This window comes from Rutidosis leptorrhynchoides, chromosome 9 (assembly GCF_046630445.1).
Source record: "Rutidosis leptorrhynchoides isolate AG116_Rl617_1_P2 chromosome 9, CSIRO_AGI_Rlap_v1, whole genome shotgun sequence".
NCBI lineage: Eukaryota > Viridiplantae > Streptophyta > Magnoliopsida > Asterales > Asteraceae > Rutidosis > Rutidosis leptorrhynchoides.
This window is the reverse complement of record NC_092341.1, coordinates 320,642,634-320,657,414: the sequence shown is the minus strand read 5'-3', so window position 1 is coordinate 320,657,414 and position 14,781 is coordinate 320,642,634. Positions and strand designations below refer to the sequence as shown.

The following is a 14,781-nucleotide window of genomic DNA, read 5'->3' as shown; positions in this document are numbered from 1 at the left end:
AAATATTTATTGTACATAATGTATTTATGGTGTACGATGCGTGTATGAAGTGTACGAAGCATGTTCGTGTTGCTTGCTCGAACGTCGAAGGAAACTGGACGTTGTCTAAAGTGACAAGGTGTGTACGTATCCTTTCAACCCCAAATAAAGTTTGAGTTGATGTTTCAAAGTCTTACCATTAGAAATAAAATCTTATTATGTTTCCAACGATATTTGATTCATCGAAAACGGAGCTACGGTTAAAAAGTTATGGCCAAAATAAGTTACTGAAAACTGACCTGAAGGTTGGAGCGGCGCTCCACCTTATAGAGAGGCGCTCCGAATGCGTCTGATGCAATTTTCAGCATTTTTAAAAGGTTTAAATGAGGGGTACTTTGGTCTTTTCACTTGGGGTCGGTTTGGGGTCATCAAAACTGATCCATTGATCATTGTGGATCACATTTCACCTCTTTTCACTCATCAACACTCTCATCTTCAAACCCTAAAGAGAGAGGAGAGATTTAGAGAGAGAGAGCTCCAATTGGAGAAGAAGAAGAGTGTTTCGGGTCAAACCTCAAGTATTAAAGTTGTTCATCTCGTCAACGGCATCATTTTGGCGGTATTGGTAAGTTCAAACTCCAAATTTCATTGTTTGATTTGAGATTCAATGTTAGGGTTTGAGATTGTTAGTTGTAAAACCCATTTAGTTGATGAAGAGAGTTTATGGAAACTTGCTATTTTGATATTTGGCGGGTTTTGGGTTGGTTAATGATTTAACCATGTTTAGGACTTGTAAATGGTATATAATCACTAGTATTAGTGATTATTGATGTTTGGAGACCATTAGGGTTCTTGTAGTTGACTAATTTTGACTAGAGTCAAAATTAGGGTTTGGTGATGATTATGACCCAATTGTCGATTTAGTAAGGTTTATAAACTTAAAATGGATTAAGTTGAAGTATAAAACCAAGTTAAATATGTTTTGGTGTTAAAACTTGCTAATGGCGTGATATTGACTTCTTATGGGTCAAATTAGGGTTTAAGTGTCATTTTGGGCAAGATAGGTGTTTAACACCTATGATTGGGTTTGATTGGCATATTAGGACCATTCTCACTTGTGTTAGTGATTATTGATTAGTTTGGGCGCGATTTGTGCTTGAAAGTGCATTTGGGTCGAAATTGCACTAGTAGTCAATTTGGGTTGATTTGTATATCCACCCTAATTGTGTTACTTGTTATGTGATAAATGGAATAGGTACATTCCATCGGCGATTGCAGATTATTCGGTGACATTCTTCAAGGCGAAAAGGTGAGTGTTAATATCCTATATGCATATGTATGTGTAGGATGGGTGCGGGTCGGGTGAAGGGGTTCTCGGTTATAGAGCTCACTTCTCATATAGGTGGAATTGTTGGATTTGTGTATAGGTCCAATTGGCACGGTTGTGCGTTTTGGTTGACTACCTTGGCGAGGTGCACACTTTGTGTGTACGTTATCACATGGGCGTGTGATGTGGATTATATAACCCCAATGGCGAAGGGTTAATATTGTGAGTGGAATATCTATGTATGTATGTATATGATTTATGTGCCCGTAGCAATGGTGTCACATAGCCGTTTTTGTGACCATAGTTGTGGGACATAGCCGTTTTATCCAATTGATAATTATGCACATAGCCGTGTTTATGCATATGGTGGTGAGTAATAGCCGTGTTTTAATCCCACGTTGTTGCCCGTATTAATTGTTGCACATAGCCGTGTTTGTGCACATGATTGTGAGTAATAGCAGTGTTTTACTCACACATTGATCAAGTGAGACCATAGCCGTTTTTGGAACACTTGGGGGTGATGCCATAGCTGTTTTTGGAAAACCTTGGGGGTTAGCATGCCATAGCCGTGTTTGGAAGCTAACGGTTGTTATGAACATCGATGACTTGTTTCGCGAAGTCATTCCCTTGCGAAGATTTGGTTAACCATGGTTATTGTGTTGTAAGAGTAAGCAAATTATGTTATTCGAGATATATATATATATATATATATATATATATATATATATATATATATATATATATATATATATATATATATATATATTGTATACGTATAATGTTGTATTGTCGTGATGTAGCTAACCCTCTGGGTGTAGCTTATTGGCATTGTTCACATCGTTGTTGGTGAACTTATATTTTGTTGATGTATCTTTAGCTCGTTGCTTAGTGATCTTACGGTATGCTTAGACTAGCTTGCCTTTATGCTTGGATGCTCCGGTATGCGGTATTTGGTTATTTGTGTGGTGTGTCCATTTTATGCATATATATGTATGTAGTATATTCTCACTCACTAAGCGTTAGCTTACCCTCTCGTTGTTTACATTTTTATAGATTGCATGGATGCGGTGGCTCGGGTAAGCGTGGGAATTAGTGGACTTGCGTAGTTGCTTAGAAGACTTGCTTTTGGATTTGATTAGGATTGGGTAGCGTATCCCCAATCGCCATGCTCGGCTTTATTTTGTATTAAAAGTCATATGGTCGAAGTTTGCATTTTGTACAAAAAGGGTAATTTGGGCATATGTGGGCCCGGTGTCGTATAACTCATTTTATTATTGAAACGTGTTAGTTTTAACTATTATTATATGTTGTGAAAACCGTTTCGTCTAAAAATGTCGGGAAGCGGGAGATCTTTTTGCGGGAAAATGACATTTGGGACAGCAGGGTTTGGAGCGGCGTGCCCCTATATGGAGCGGCGCTCCATTTGCCTGAAAAGCTGATCTTTGTTATAAAAAAAAAAAAAAAGTAAGCGTGTATTGGTTGGATAACGGGTTGGGTTGTTACACATAGGATGGTCCTATTAACAAACTATGGCTCTGTTCAATAAACAAAATATTGAGCTTTGTATATGTTAGCGCATAATGTAAGTTCCTAGTTTAAAATCATGTATTCGTGAATGCTATGGACATTTAAGTACTTGGACATTTGGTTGTTGGTTTATCATGTTTACTATATGGATTACAATCAATTGTATGTGTTTATTGTTAACTTACTTCCTGTCTGTGTAACCGCACGGTTGCAAACTACAACTGCACGTTTGCAAACTGCAACTGCACGGTTACAAGTGCATACCCTATCTAATGAGGATTTTGGGCTCATTGTTGGGGTTCCGAACCTTTACACAACCCTAGCCGTATTTGTGTTTCTCTGAAGGTCTAGCACTCAATATTGTCGATCTAAAACATCTACAAGTCGATTTTATTCATTAGATCATAAGTGTTTAAGTTGTTTTTGATATAAAATCCAATATCGAGTTATTCCGCACTCGATATCGTTGATTTGGTCGATTAATGCCGTTTAATCGTTCTCACAGTACAGAAATGTTTTTTTCACATGTATAAGAATAAGTTTAAATAATGTTCAATTATACTCAAAAATATAATATTTATAAAACTTCAAAAATAAATGGATCATACAATATTGTTAGATTATATCTTTTTAGCCCTTTAAATTTTAAATCTTATGCAATTGTACACCTTGTACACTCAAAAATTCGGTCATGTAGACGAAATTAGTATTTCTTACAAACTACCTGAATGTGTAGTTTTTTTTTTAATAGTAACCACATATATAAACAAAGGGGAAGGTTCAATAGAGAACCAAAAAACTACAGAACTAACTAATGTGCACATATTTACACGTATGCACAATGGTGCACATTAAAAAAGCTTTGTATTTGTGCACAAAAATACACTTATGTAACGGTGCACATTAAAAAGAACTTTTGGCTACAAACAAACAAATACCTCTAGTAAAAAAACCAAAACTTATATATTAATATATATACTAATTAGCGTAAGTCGGTGGTCAATAGGAACCCGCCACCTACCCACTTTTACTGTTATACTGTAGCGTTTTTTTTTTTACTTACTAAATTTATTGCTTTTAAATAACAGTCAACTTCTTTTTTTTTTTGGGTGAAAAAACGATATATTATAAATAAAGAAAAAATAGATCCGATGATCTAGGGCGTTACATGAATTGATAAGTGGCGTAATTGAAATTGCTAGACCACCTACATTAGAATTGAATACAACGAAATCGAAACACAAACAAATTCGGGGAAACCCCTACACAAACAAGAAATAGAACACGGTGCTGCTGCTTCTTTGAAGTAACCGCCACCTAGATCACCGAACCCTGAAAAAAGACATCACCTGAACTGAAGACAGCAGCTGCAACCAATAATCCAAGCATCCCACGGATCTCGAACGGAAGAAAACAACTACAAACCTCAATCCAAAACCGCATCGCCCCTGAACTCAGAAACGGTACCAAATCGTTCATCAGGTAAACCCAGATCATCCGCCTCGAGACCGCATCAACCAGAAACCCAGAGACAAACCCCCGATGATTGGCCCACCAAGTAAACCCTCTGAAAGCATGAAAGCAGTCAACTCAGAAACCCCAACCTGTCGAACCCCAAACCATCGGAAAATCGGGAATCAAACGAGAATAAAACTCTAAATAACCAATCTTTTGGCGCTTAACGATCCTAAAACCCCTCACGAATATAAAGAAGTCGCTAAGGCGGCAACTACACCAGCCCGTTCCGAACAGAAACCGGTGACGAGGAGGATGGACGAACGGGATCAGAACCAAACCAAAAACGAACGAAACACGAACCTATAGCCAACCGTCAAATATCCAACGACGGCCAAACAAGGGGTGAAGAGACAGTGAGGAAAAAAACCATCATTTTTGAAAAATAAAAGAGAAACCCGACGTCCTTAGTGGCCGCCAGCGGCAACCACCAAACCAACCAAACTACCAGGATGGCCGAGAGGGAGCAACCACCACTACCACCACCACCAGCCACCAAGGAAGGCAGCCTCACCTAGAAGCCACCAAGAGCCACCAGCCGCTACTACCCACCACAGCAGCCGCCAGAGGCGAAACCACCACCAGACCCGCCAAGCTTCAAACATAAAAACACCCCCAACCAAACCCGAACCCACACCATCCAAACCCACCATACCTGAAACCACGAGGATGAAGTAGAATCTCAGAGAGATTCGCCGCCGACCACCATCACCGGAGGAGACGAACAAGGCTGGAGAGAGTCGATACAGGCGCCGGAAAAAACCAACACCACCAAAGCCGTCGGAGACAAGTCCTACAACCTCCTCCACCCCAATCAAACCCAGAATCTATAAAGATTCGCCGCCTGGATCCTGAGAAGAGTCGGAGAAGAAAGAAACACGACACCGCCAGAAGTGGTGCCGACCGGTTGAGCTTATTTACCATGGAAAGCAAAAACTCCACCGACCACCGGCGAGATACCGATGGTTGGGGAGGAGATTAACATCCAAGCCGCTACAAAACGGAAAAAGGTCGGAGAAGAAATAAGCCAGAAAGATTCAGGCAAAATAGGGAAGAAGCAAACAAAAAAGGTAGCAGGTGTTCAGAGGCTTTTGCACGCGGAGAGAGAGAAAAAAACAGTCAACTTCTTGATTTATTTTTGTTTAACAAATTTTGATTTACACTAAAGGAAAAAAGGTAATTGGTGGATTCAAACGCCGTCGGTAGCTACCATCGGTAACCACCATCTACTAAAAACCCACCGACAACCACCATGGACAGCCACCACCGGCAGCAACTTCGGGCAACAACCACTGTTGACAACCACTAGACACCAACCACTAGACACCCAGATCTGAAAATACTCTCAGATTTGAAAAAAGAATGGAAGCCGAAATTTTCTAATATGGTGCCTTTAAAAGAGGAGAGTGGGGCGGTTTGGTAGTTGAAGAAGAAGAAGAAGAAGAAGAAGAAGAAGAAGAAGAAGAAGTGGTGGAGTGCGGTTGCTGGCGACCATATACGACAGTTTATAGCAGCGGGCAGTTGCCGGCAGTGACCATTGGAGGACGTTTGTGAAAGGTTTCAAGAGGAGTGGATGATATTTTTAGGTTAAGAGTGAAATAAAGTGAAAGAGGAGATAACATGAGTTATATAATTTTAATTTTGATTTTTATATAGATTGAAATAGAAATAGAAATATGGAATATAGGAGGAGAGCAGAAGAAGAAAAGTTTTGGTTTACGGACTTGCAGTATAATTTGTGAAATGGTCAAAAGGTGGATCTTTAATTAATTAATCAATTTAGAATGGAAGTTGGGCATGACCAACCATACAATACGAAAATTGGGCTTTGACTAACCACATGAAATTTAAAAACCGTTTTTTTAATACATACTCCGTAATACAGTATATATATAATATGTAATGTGGAGTACTAATTAATTAGATACTCGTAGTAAATTGTAATACAAATACAAATAATAGAATAAAAGATACAAATTACTAAAATAAGTTAGGCAAATTTAATCAAAAAACATTGATTTCTATAAATAATAGATACCAAGTATATATTAAAAAAAAATTATGTTTTACGTGTTAAACGAATAGCCTCTCTAATATTTTATTTGTCCTGATGCAGCGATATCGGAATCCTACCACCTGCTCATGTTCTGGGACAATAGTCCTCAGAAGGAAAACCTCATGGCGAATCCATTTGAATATCGAATGTAAAAAAAAACCTTTGTGTGAGACTTAAACGCAAAATGTCATAACAATGTTCAACCATGTGATAGATCAAATATGTTTAACTAATTTAGTATTAGTCCGTAATATCGATGGGTGGGATATATATGTTCTACTATATACATACTTAGTATGTAGATTTTAATATAGATAGGTGTAGCCCATTTTTTTCTTTTTAGTTACTTGGCCCAGCTAAGCGGGCTTGGCCCATTACTAGTTTATTCTATTTTCAAATTGCATTTCCAATAAAAAAATATTTCAAAAGATTTAATTTATTTTTCCATCTAAACAGTTAATCATCATGTAGATATAGATAACTTAACTATGTATATAAAATTCAATCCTCAAATCTTATCCTTTTCGATTCTAGAAACAAACTTAAATTGAACATTTATTGTTATTTATCAAAAACTTAAATTAAATAAGGAAAACAACGATTCCATATTTTGACCAATATCCATATCAAGTCAAACCTACATAATGCATGGTCACCAGAATCCACCTTAAATGGAACATACACCCTTTACTACACAACGTACAACTCATCAAACACAACCCATCAACATCATGCCCATGTGGACCTCTGAAAGAATCCTAACTAATCGTTCCAATTGAATCACAAAAAACTCATAAATAAACAAAAAATATTCCAAAATTTATCATAACTTAAAAAGGATAAAAAAAAACACAAAATTTCATATTATTGGGGGGAGAGTACGTAAGGAAACCTATTGTTTCCTTTCAATCTTTAATCCCCCAATCGTTACATTTTAATCATGCATTGATTCATTGTTAATTGTTAATATATGTTTATTTATCTCGATTAATTTAACGAATATAAATATATACAACGATGGTTTTGATGATCATGAAAAATGGCGGGAAAGAATTGATTGGTAACGATCACGGCGGTGAAAACGGTGGTTCCGGTGTCGGAGAAATAATTGTGCCGCCGATTAATTTTGCGAATGTTGAAGATCGAATATATAGATGTGGATTCCCTCAACCTTCCAATTTCTCTTTTCTTCAAACCTTGCAACTTAAATCTGTTATGTGAGTTTTTTTTTTTTTAATTTGTTTTGGTAATTGGTAAATTGTACATTGTTATTATGTTTTCATACTTTGTTGTATACTTTCTTATGAGTAATTTATCTATATCTATCATTTTATTTTCATACTGGTAATTATAATTATAAGTTTCTAAACGAGTTAATTTGGTAATTTTTGATTACTTTTGGTTTTAAATTTATGGAAGACTTTTTTACCTTTTGGTTATTTGTGTTGCATAACTAAAGATTGTATATTTTTTTACGGTTATGTTACTAGTTTTGAAACAGGGTTTCACTTATGATAGTCATAATAGTCATAGACGAACAATAAAACATATATCTGAGTAAAAATATTGGTCGAATAGTTTGAACAGACTTCTTCATTTTTAATGATAGTCGTAATCGAATTTTTTTACATCGATTATTTATCATTGTAATTTTTTAAGAGCGTTACTAACAACTGTAAGGGTTTTTCGTTATCATTTGGAAAAAAAAAAAAAAAAAAATCTGTCTTACATTCTGTAGGGTTTACAATATCTCACATGAACAGCTAGACCATTAGTTAAAGTACATTGCTATTTTGTTACACTTTATGACCTTTTTAGGGTTAGATTTGGTTTTGTTGATTGTATATAGTTTTATTTTAACTTGATGATGATTATGGTTTTTCATTTTGGGTGTAGATATTTGTGTCCTGAACCTTATCCTAAGGAAAACTTGCAGTTCCTAAAAGAACAAAACATTCGGTTATTTCAATTCGGAATTGATGGCACAAAGGTTAATCGATTTTTCCAATCAACTGTAACGAAATAGTTATAGTGTTGGATGTTATTAATGCAGTTGCTTATGATAGTGTTTTTGGTATGATTTTGGATCCGCAGGAGCCTTCTGTTGACGTTCTAAGGAATATTATAACAGAAGCTTTAACACTTTTGATCGGTAATGAATCATACATTGAAAATCGTTTACCGTTATAAAGAATATCTATTTTTATTTTAACTAACATGGTTTTTTTTTTTTTTTTTCTTTTTTTTTTTTTTTTTGTTGTTGTTGCTAGATGTTAGAATACATCCTGTTCTCATACATTGCAAACGAGGAAAGGTATGTAACTAGTAAGGTGTCGATATAGTTTTTTTGTAGATGGGTAAAATGCATCACCTTTATGTATAAATGAGTCGACTTGTGTTACTTTCCATCTCTAACAGATCAAATTTTCCATCATCATGGTGTTTTTGGAGTTACATTTGGGGTTGATTATGTTATATCTGCAAATTAAAGTTACAATAACTAGTTAATAATCACTTTCAAAACATGCATCCCCTGTTTTTTTAAAAACGACCGACACTGAATTACAAATAGTCCAAATTGACAACTTCAAGATTGATGAGTTTAATTATGTGACAGTTTTAACTTATGAAATATTGTATTGTTATGACAGCATCGTACAGGTTGTGTTGTTGGGTCGTTACGGAAGTTACAAAACTGGTGTTTGTCGTCTGTATTGGAAGAGTATAAGCTTTACGCAGGCGTAAAATCAAGAGAAACAGATTTGAAATTCTTGGAAAATTACGACGTTACATACTTAAGACAGTGTCTTGAAACCATTATTTATCAATATCATGGTTATGGTTCTAAAAAACGACGATTGCTCTCTGGAGAAGATGCGTTACATAAATCCAAAATAACTTCTAGTTAGATCCCTCATCGCTTGTGCGGTTTACAATTGTTTGGCTTTTGTAGAATGATGATGTGTAATGATGATAAGTTTCATTTGAAGATTATACCATACAATTAACCATTGATTCTGGTTTAATTTCAAAAATGATTCGAATACTCGATGAGTGTTCATCTTCTTAACCTTGACTCAAGAAAGTTTTAAGCTCGAATAAGCATATCTACAAGGTATAATCAAACATTTATAAAAGGGGTATCATATTACAGGATCTCTTATTTTATCGGTTTGTACCTTGTTGATCTTCGGATCCGTTTATTTATATTATCGTCTTTTTTTTTCAAAAAAAGAAATGTCGGTTTCTCACATATAAAAGAAATCAAAAAGAAAGGGAATCAGATAAATATAATCAAGAAAAAAGGATATTTTGATCTAGTATCAATAGAACTCAAAAAGTAATTATGCATTTCAAGTATGAGAGGTGGTATAATTCATCCAATAATGAAGAACCAAGCTATAAAGCAAATGAATCAAGGGCAATGGACCTCGTGAACCAGAACAGGATCTCGGCTCAAAAAAAATAAAAAATAATAATAATCGTGTTTTTATAAGTTTTTAACTTATAAAAGTGTCATAAAAACCATCATCTTGTTCCAGTTTTGGTTTAACAATTCTTCCATTGTTGTCTCTCAATTGTTGTCCTACATAAGACTGAGCTTCACCCGCACGTTTTCCATTGTTGTTAAAACCAAAACCGTCATGCACCATGTTTGCAGACAAAGCTAAGGCCATTGGTAGCGAAATAGGGAAATCGGGTAGAATGGAATTAAAAGGTAACGCGTTTTGAAAAGGAACAAATCTCGTTTGGTACATGGACGAAACATCAAACTTTGTGGGATCGAAACCAAAGTTTCCAACAAAATTACAAGGCATGTATTTGTTGTTGAATGTTTTGTTAAAACCAAGTGGAAGATCTTGAATTTGCGGTTCGGGTTTTGGGGTGTTAGTGATCTTTGGTGATTGTAGATTATTAGCATTAGATGCGCTTGATGTGGGCCCCACATCCGTGTTTGCGTGGTTAGAGCTTCGAGTTGCAGGGATTTCGTGGTTGTGTTTTCCTTCGTATGTTGTGAGCACAGAGTTTAGATCATCAGATGCTCTCTCGACATGTTTTCGAACTTGGCATCCAGGAGTTGTACACTTGTAGTAGCTCCTGCAAGTAAATATTATATGATCAATAAGGTTTATGATTTATCTCATATGTTTCAGGCAATACAAAATAAAAAGAGAAAATTATACTGATAGTTCTTGTGGTTTACATTAAATTACATCAACCGTCCTTATCTTTTGAAAATTACATCGATAGTCCTTGTAATTTTCATATAATTACACTATTCGTCCATATCTTTTGATGATTACACCGAGCATTTCTGACTTGCCTAAAGGTGTACGTTGATGGTGTATAATTTACTTTAAATTTGCGTTGATTGTCTCTCCTATTAACACGCATTTTCAATAAGTCGAGGACTATCAATGTACACTTTTGAGTAAGTCAATGACGATCAGTGTAATTTTTTAAAGATAAGGACGATTGATGTAATTTCATGAAAACTAACATGGAAGACCGTAGTGCACTACCAAATCAATCAGGGTGACATGTGTAATTTGCAAAAGATAAGGATGGTCGATGTATTCCATGTAAACCACAAGGAGTATCATTATAATTTACTTAAATAAAAATATAGCTCAAACGGAACGAGCCGAAAAGGTCAAAATGATAAACCGCATATAATGCTGTGATCTCGGTTACCTTGGATTTGGGTTCCCTTTAACGACTTTCTGCCCATACTTCCTCCAACGATAACCATCTTCGAGTATATCAATTTCACTCTCGATTTGAACAACAACTCTCGGTTCTCGCATAGCTCTCGTTACCAAACTCGAATCCAACAAGAAATTATTCCCTTTCTTCCTGAAAACAAATATCCAAATATTAAGCACGCGCCAATATTCATCCATCAAAAAAATCAAATATGAGAAAGTGCATCTACATGAGTCTCAGAAAGAACACCTCCTTCTCAAATCTGATTTATCTTCATCACCCTCATCTTCTTCATTAACTTCAAGATTAGTTTTTAATGGCTGATCAAAAATACCAGTAGACGAATTACTAGCAGCATCTGGAGTTTGACTAATTTGTTGAATATTTCCCCATAACTCACCATCTTCGAATTTAAGGTGGGACCCATTATCATCTGGTGACCCGTTACGCTGACCTTGGTGATTATGAGCACCCTTATATATAATTTCAGTAATATGACCATTATGCGAACGTTCAACTTTTTTCTTAACTTGACAATTTGGATGTGTACATTTGTAGTAGCTTCGAGGGTACTCGCTACCTTTTACTTGCTTTTGTCCATATTTTCGCCAATTGTATCCGTCTTCTGAGTTCCTCATTGCGGTCTCTTTAGATTGTGTAGTTGGTGAGATTTGGTTATTAGTACGCGATGGCTGTACTGCTGTACCATTCTGCTTATGAGTTGTACTTTCCTGACCCTTGAACCCCTCCGATGAATGAAAAGTTTTATCAGAGGCTTTTTCGACAGTTTCTTTCGAAAACGCTTCTGGCAATTCAGACAGTACTGGCAGCTGCATGACAGGATCCAATTTTAAAGCAACCAGATAACACACAAAGTTTAAAATTGTAGTAGTAATATTTTGTAATTAATTGGCCCATGCCAGCATTTTCTTCAGTCTCGAACTTTTGCGATTTCGCCGTTCGTAATGCGGGGTATTAGTTGGCCCAAACCCAATAATGGGCTTGAGCCTGTCGGGTTTAGTTGGGTGTTTAGGGTTTCATCAATCATGTAATTGCCATAAAGAGTGGAACGATAATAATATAACCTGCGGGGTTTACATTGTTGAACAACATGATGTGCATACATGGAAATACGCGCATAAAACTTTTACCTGATCTTGTAGGTCTTCGATACATGGCCATAATAGAGAACCACCCCCACGAGGCTGTAATTTAAAAGAATTACTGTCACAGAAACTTTCATTAAAAGATGAACTCGTGCCTAAAATATCTTGATTTACAGGAGGGAATGGGAAAGTTTCACCAGAAGCAAATCCCTGTAACAATGAAATATCAAATTTTAGTAAAAATTCGCACTTCAATTTTGAAAAAACTGATACAAATTTGAAAAATGTAATCTAGAAATTAGAATCCATTTCAAATGGAAATGTGATATCCTACTGAACTTTATTACAGTATGTCATTGATGTTACATTCTAAATATTTAAATGAGTATGAGTATGTATATTAAAAGCAAAGTACAATCTGTGTTTTGTCACCAAATGGGTCAATTTAAAAACTTGTATGGTACAATTACTTGTATAATATTGTACTCCATGTTATGTTCTAAATATGTTTGATCTTTGAACCTTTACATGCAAATTATTAATTATGAAATCATATTTTAATGGATGTAATTGTGAATCTGTGATCTACTTATTATCTAATGAATCAGTTTATGATCAAATTGATTGGATCATGGAACATTTTAAAAGATTTTGTGCGTCAAACAAAACATAAAGTATGCGATTTTTTACACGATTATATGCAATACTTACCGACTTCTCTGCCATGTTCAATGGTTATAGAGGTTCAGTGGTACCATTTTGGCCTAAATAAAGTGACTTCTATCCTCAGTGAGCAATTACTGTCTCAATTTTCTTCAAAATTCAACCAAGGTATTTTGTCATTAATCATCAATAAACTAAAAAATTTTTATCTAAGATCTTCAAATTGAAAAAGGCTATTATTTTGGATCAAAATAACTAAATTGAGTAACTAACTAAATTATGAATTTACCTAATTCTCATTATGAATATCATGACAATCAATTTAAAAGTGCACAAGTAACATTTTAACAACCCTTAGATTGATCCCATTGATGAACTCCACAGAAAAACAGAAATAACTTATATCTCATAACAAGATTAATGTTTCGACTTTTTAGAAGTCTTTCTTTTCTATTTGACTTTAGATTTTTATATTTGATTATTATATAAATGAAAACACATTTAAACATTAATTTCATTCTTATAATTTCCATCAAATATTAAGCTACAAAAATATGACACTTAGTATTAATATCATCAATTAAGTTACAACAGTAATATAGGCAACTCTCTCAATATTATACCTGAGAATTATGTAGCATATTTGGTGAATCAAGCAACGATTCAGTACCAATATCGGAAGGTATAGTAACAATTTGAGACCAATTTGAAGCCCTAATATCAACATTATTACTAACTGTTGTACTATCATGATCATCATTTTCATGATAATCATTAGTATTAATATCATCAATTTCTTCGGTTTTCAAAATAAAAAAATCATCAGCAATCAAACGATTAGGAGTTGTAATTAGATCTCCACAATCATTATCATAATAACCGCACTCGTTTTCCGACATTACTAAACTCTAGTAAGTTGAATAAAACAAAATGAATTCAATTCAATCAATTGATTGATTGATTGATGCAGAAACAGTATAAGAAACTGAATTCAGCTCAAATTAAGCAGTAAACACACAAATATTTAGATTTAGATGTATAATAATTATTAAAATAAGAATGTTGAACGGAAAATGAATGTGTATTTGATTTTGATTAATATTATGAGAAGAGATTAGAGATTAAGAATGAGTGATGAATATTTATATAAGGAAGGATTTAAGAGAGAGAGGGGATATGAAGTGATTAGTTAGCGTGAAAGTAGGAAGGATCATGGCTGGCCGAGATGTATTGAAAGAAGTTTAGATTTGTGCATCAATTTCTAGCTGCTTACAAATCTGTATCTATATGTATTGTAACAATATTGAAAGATCATTTACAGTTTTTAATCAATATTTTTGAAGGATCATCTCATGTTATAAGATAAGAGAGGTCATTCTCATACACCACCTTTTGATTCATATACATTTTTGTTTTAAAAAATCACAGTTTTATGTTCCTAGAAAGTTGAACTATTAATTAAAGGTAAAATAAGTAATTAAATGTACATAGATTAAAAAGTTGTGTGTAAGAATCACCCCCATAATGTAACCTCATAAAGCTCGTAAAGAAAGTTACTCCGTATTGTTTTTGTGAAGAAAAAAAAAATGTATGGGTCAATTACTTTAATTTTAATTGATTAAATTTTTATATTTCATTAGATCACTCTCAACCATGACGCACTTCTTTTACATGACTGACTGACACATTATCGTCACATCAACACTTCTTTTCCATCACTAACCAAAGACTAACTGCTAACACGTACCCACGACTTGATCTCACCTACAATTTTTAATATTAAACTTATTTTACTTATTATTTATTACTTGTATTTTATATAAAAAAATTATGATATTATTATTATTATTATTATTATTATTATTATTATTATTATTATTATTATTATTATTATTATATTA

General features: G+C 34.5%; 2 protein-coding genes across 2 annotated transcripts; one reads left to right on the top strand and one right to left on the bottom strand.

Annotated features, from left to right (window-relative positions):
• Window positions 1-7,250: 7,250 nt before the first annotated feature.
• LOC139866799 (inositol diphosphatase DSP3-like) lies at window positions 7,251-9,420 on the top strand. Its single transcript, XM_071855087.1, has 5 exons — window positions 7,251-7,621; window positions 8,301-8,394; window positions 8,499-8,556; window positions 8,675-8,718; window positions 9,056-9,420. The coding sequence occupies exons 1-5, from the start codon at window positions 7,422-7,424 to the stop codon at window positions 9,311-9,313; spliced, it is 654 nt and encodes a 217-aa protein (XP_071711188.1). The 5' UTR covers window positions 7,251-7,421; the 3' UTR covers window positions 9,314-9,420.
• Window positions 9,421-9,829: 409 nt separating this feature from the next.
• On the bottom strand, window positions 9,830-13,779 carry LOC139869026 (WRKY transcription factor WRKY24-like). The gene is made up of 5 exons (XM_071857359.1): window positions 13,504-13,779; window positions 12,263-12,427; window positions 11,361-11,941; window positions 11,100-11,261; window positions 9,830-10,502 (listed from the first exon to the last, which is right to left on the bottom strand). The coding sequence occupies exons 1-5, from the start codon at window positions 13,777-13,779 to the stop codon at window positions 9,905-9,907; spliced, it is 1,782 nt and encodes a 593-aa protein (XP_071713460.1). The 3' UTR covers window positions 9,830-9,904.
• Window positions 13,780-14,781: the final 1,002 nt, after the last annotated feature.

Bases quoted from the DNA above. Each gene is read 5' to 3' on its own strand.
- LOC139869026 (XM_071857359.1), bottom strand. From the start codon at position 13,779: ATGTCGGAAAACGAGTGCGGTTATTATGATAATGATTGTGGAGATCTA. The intron at 11,262-11,360 runs GTGTTCTTTCTG...ATTTGTTTTCAG, and splicing joins AAATCAGATTTGAGAAGGAG to GAAGAAAGGGAATAATTTCT. The intron at 10,503-11,099 runs GTAACCGAGATC...ATTTACTTGCAG, and splicing joins AAAGGGAACCCAAATCCAAG to GAGCTACTACAAGTGTACAA.
- LOC139866799 (XM_071855087.1), top strand. From the start codon at position 7,422: ATGGTTTTGATGATCATGAAAAATGGCGGGAAAGAATTGATTGGTAAC. The intron at 8,557-8,674 runs GTAATGAATCAT...TGTTGTTGCTAG, and splicing joins AGCTTTAACACTTTTGATCG to ATGTTAGAATACATCCTGTT. The intron at 8,719-9,055 runs GTATGTAACTAG...TTGTTATGACAG, and splicing joins TACATTGCAAACGAGGAAAG to CATCGTACAGGTTGTGTTGT.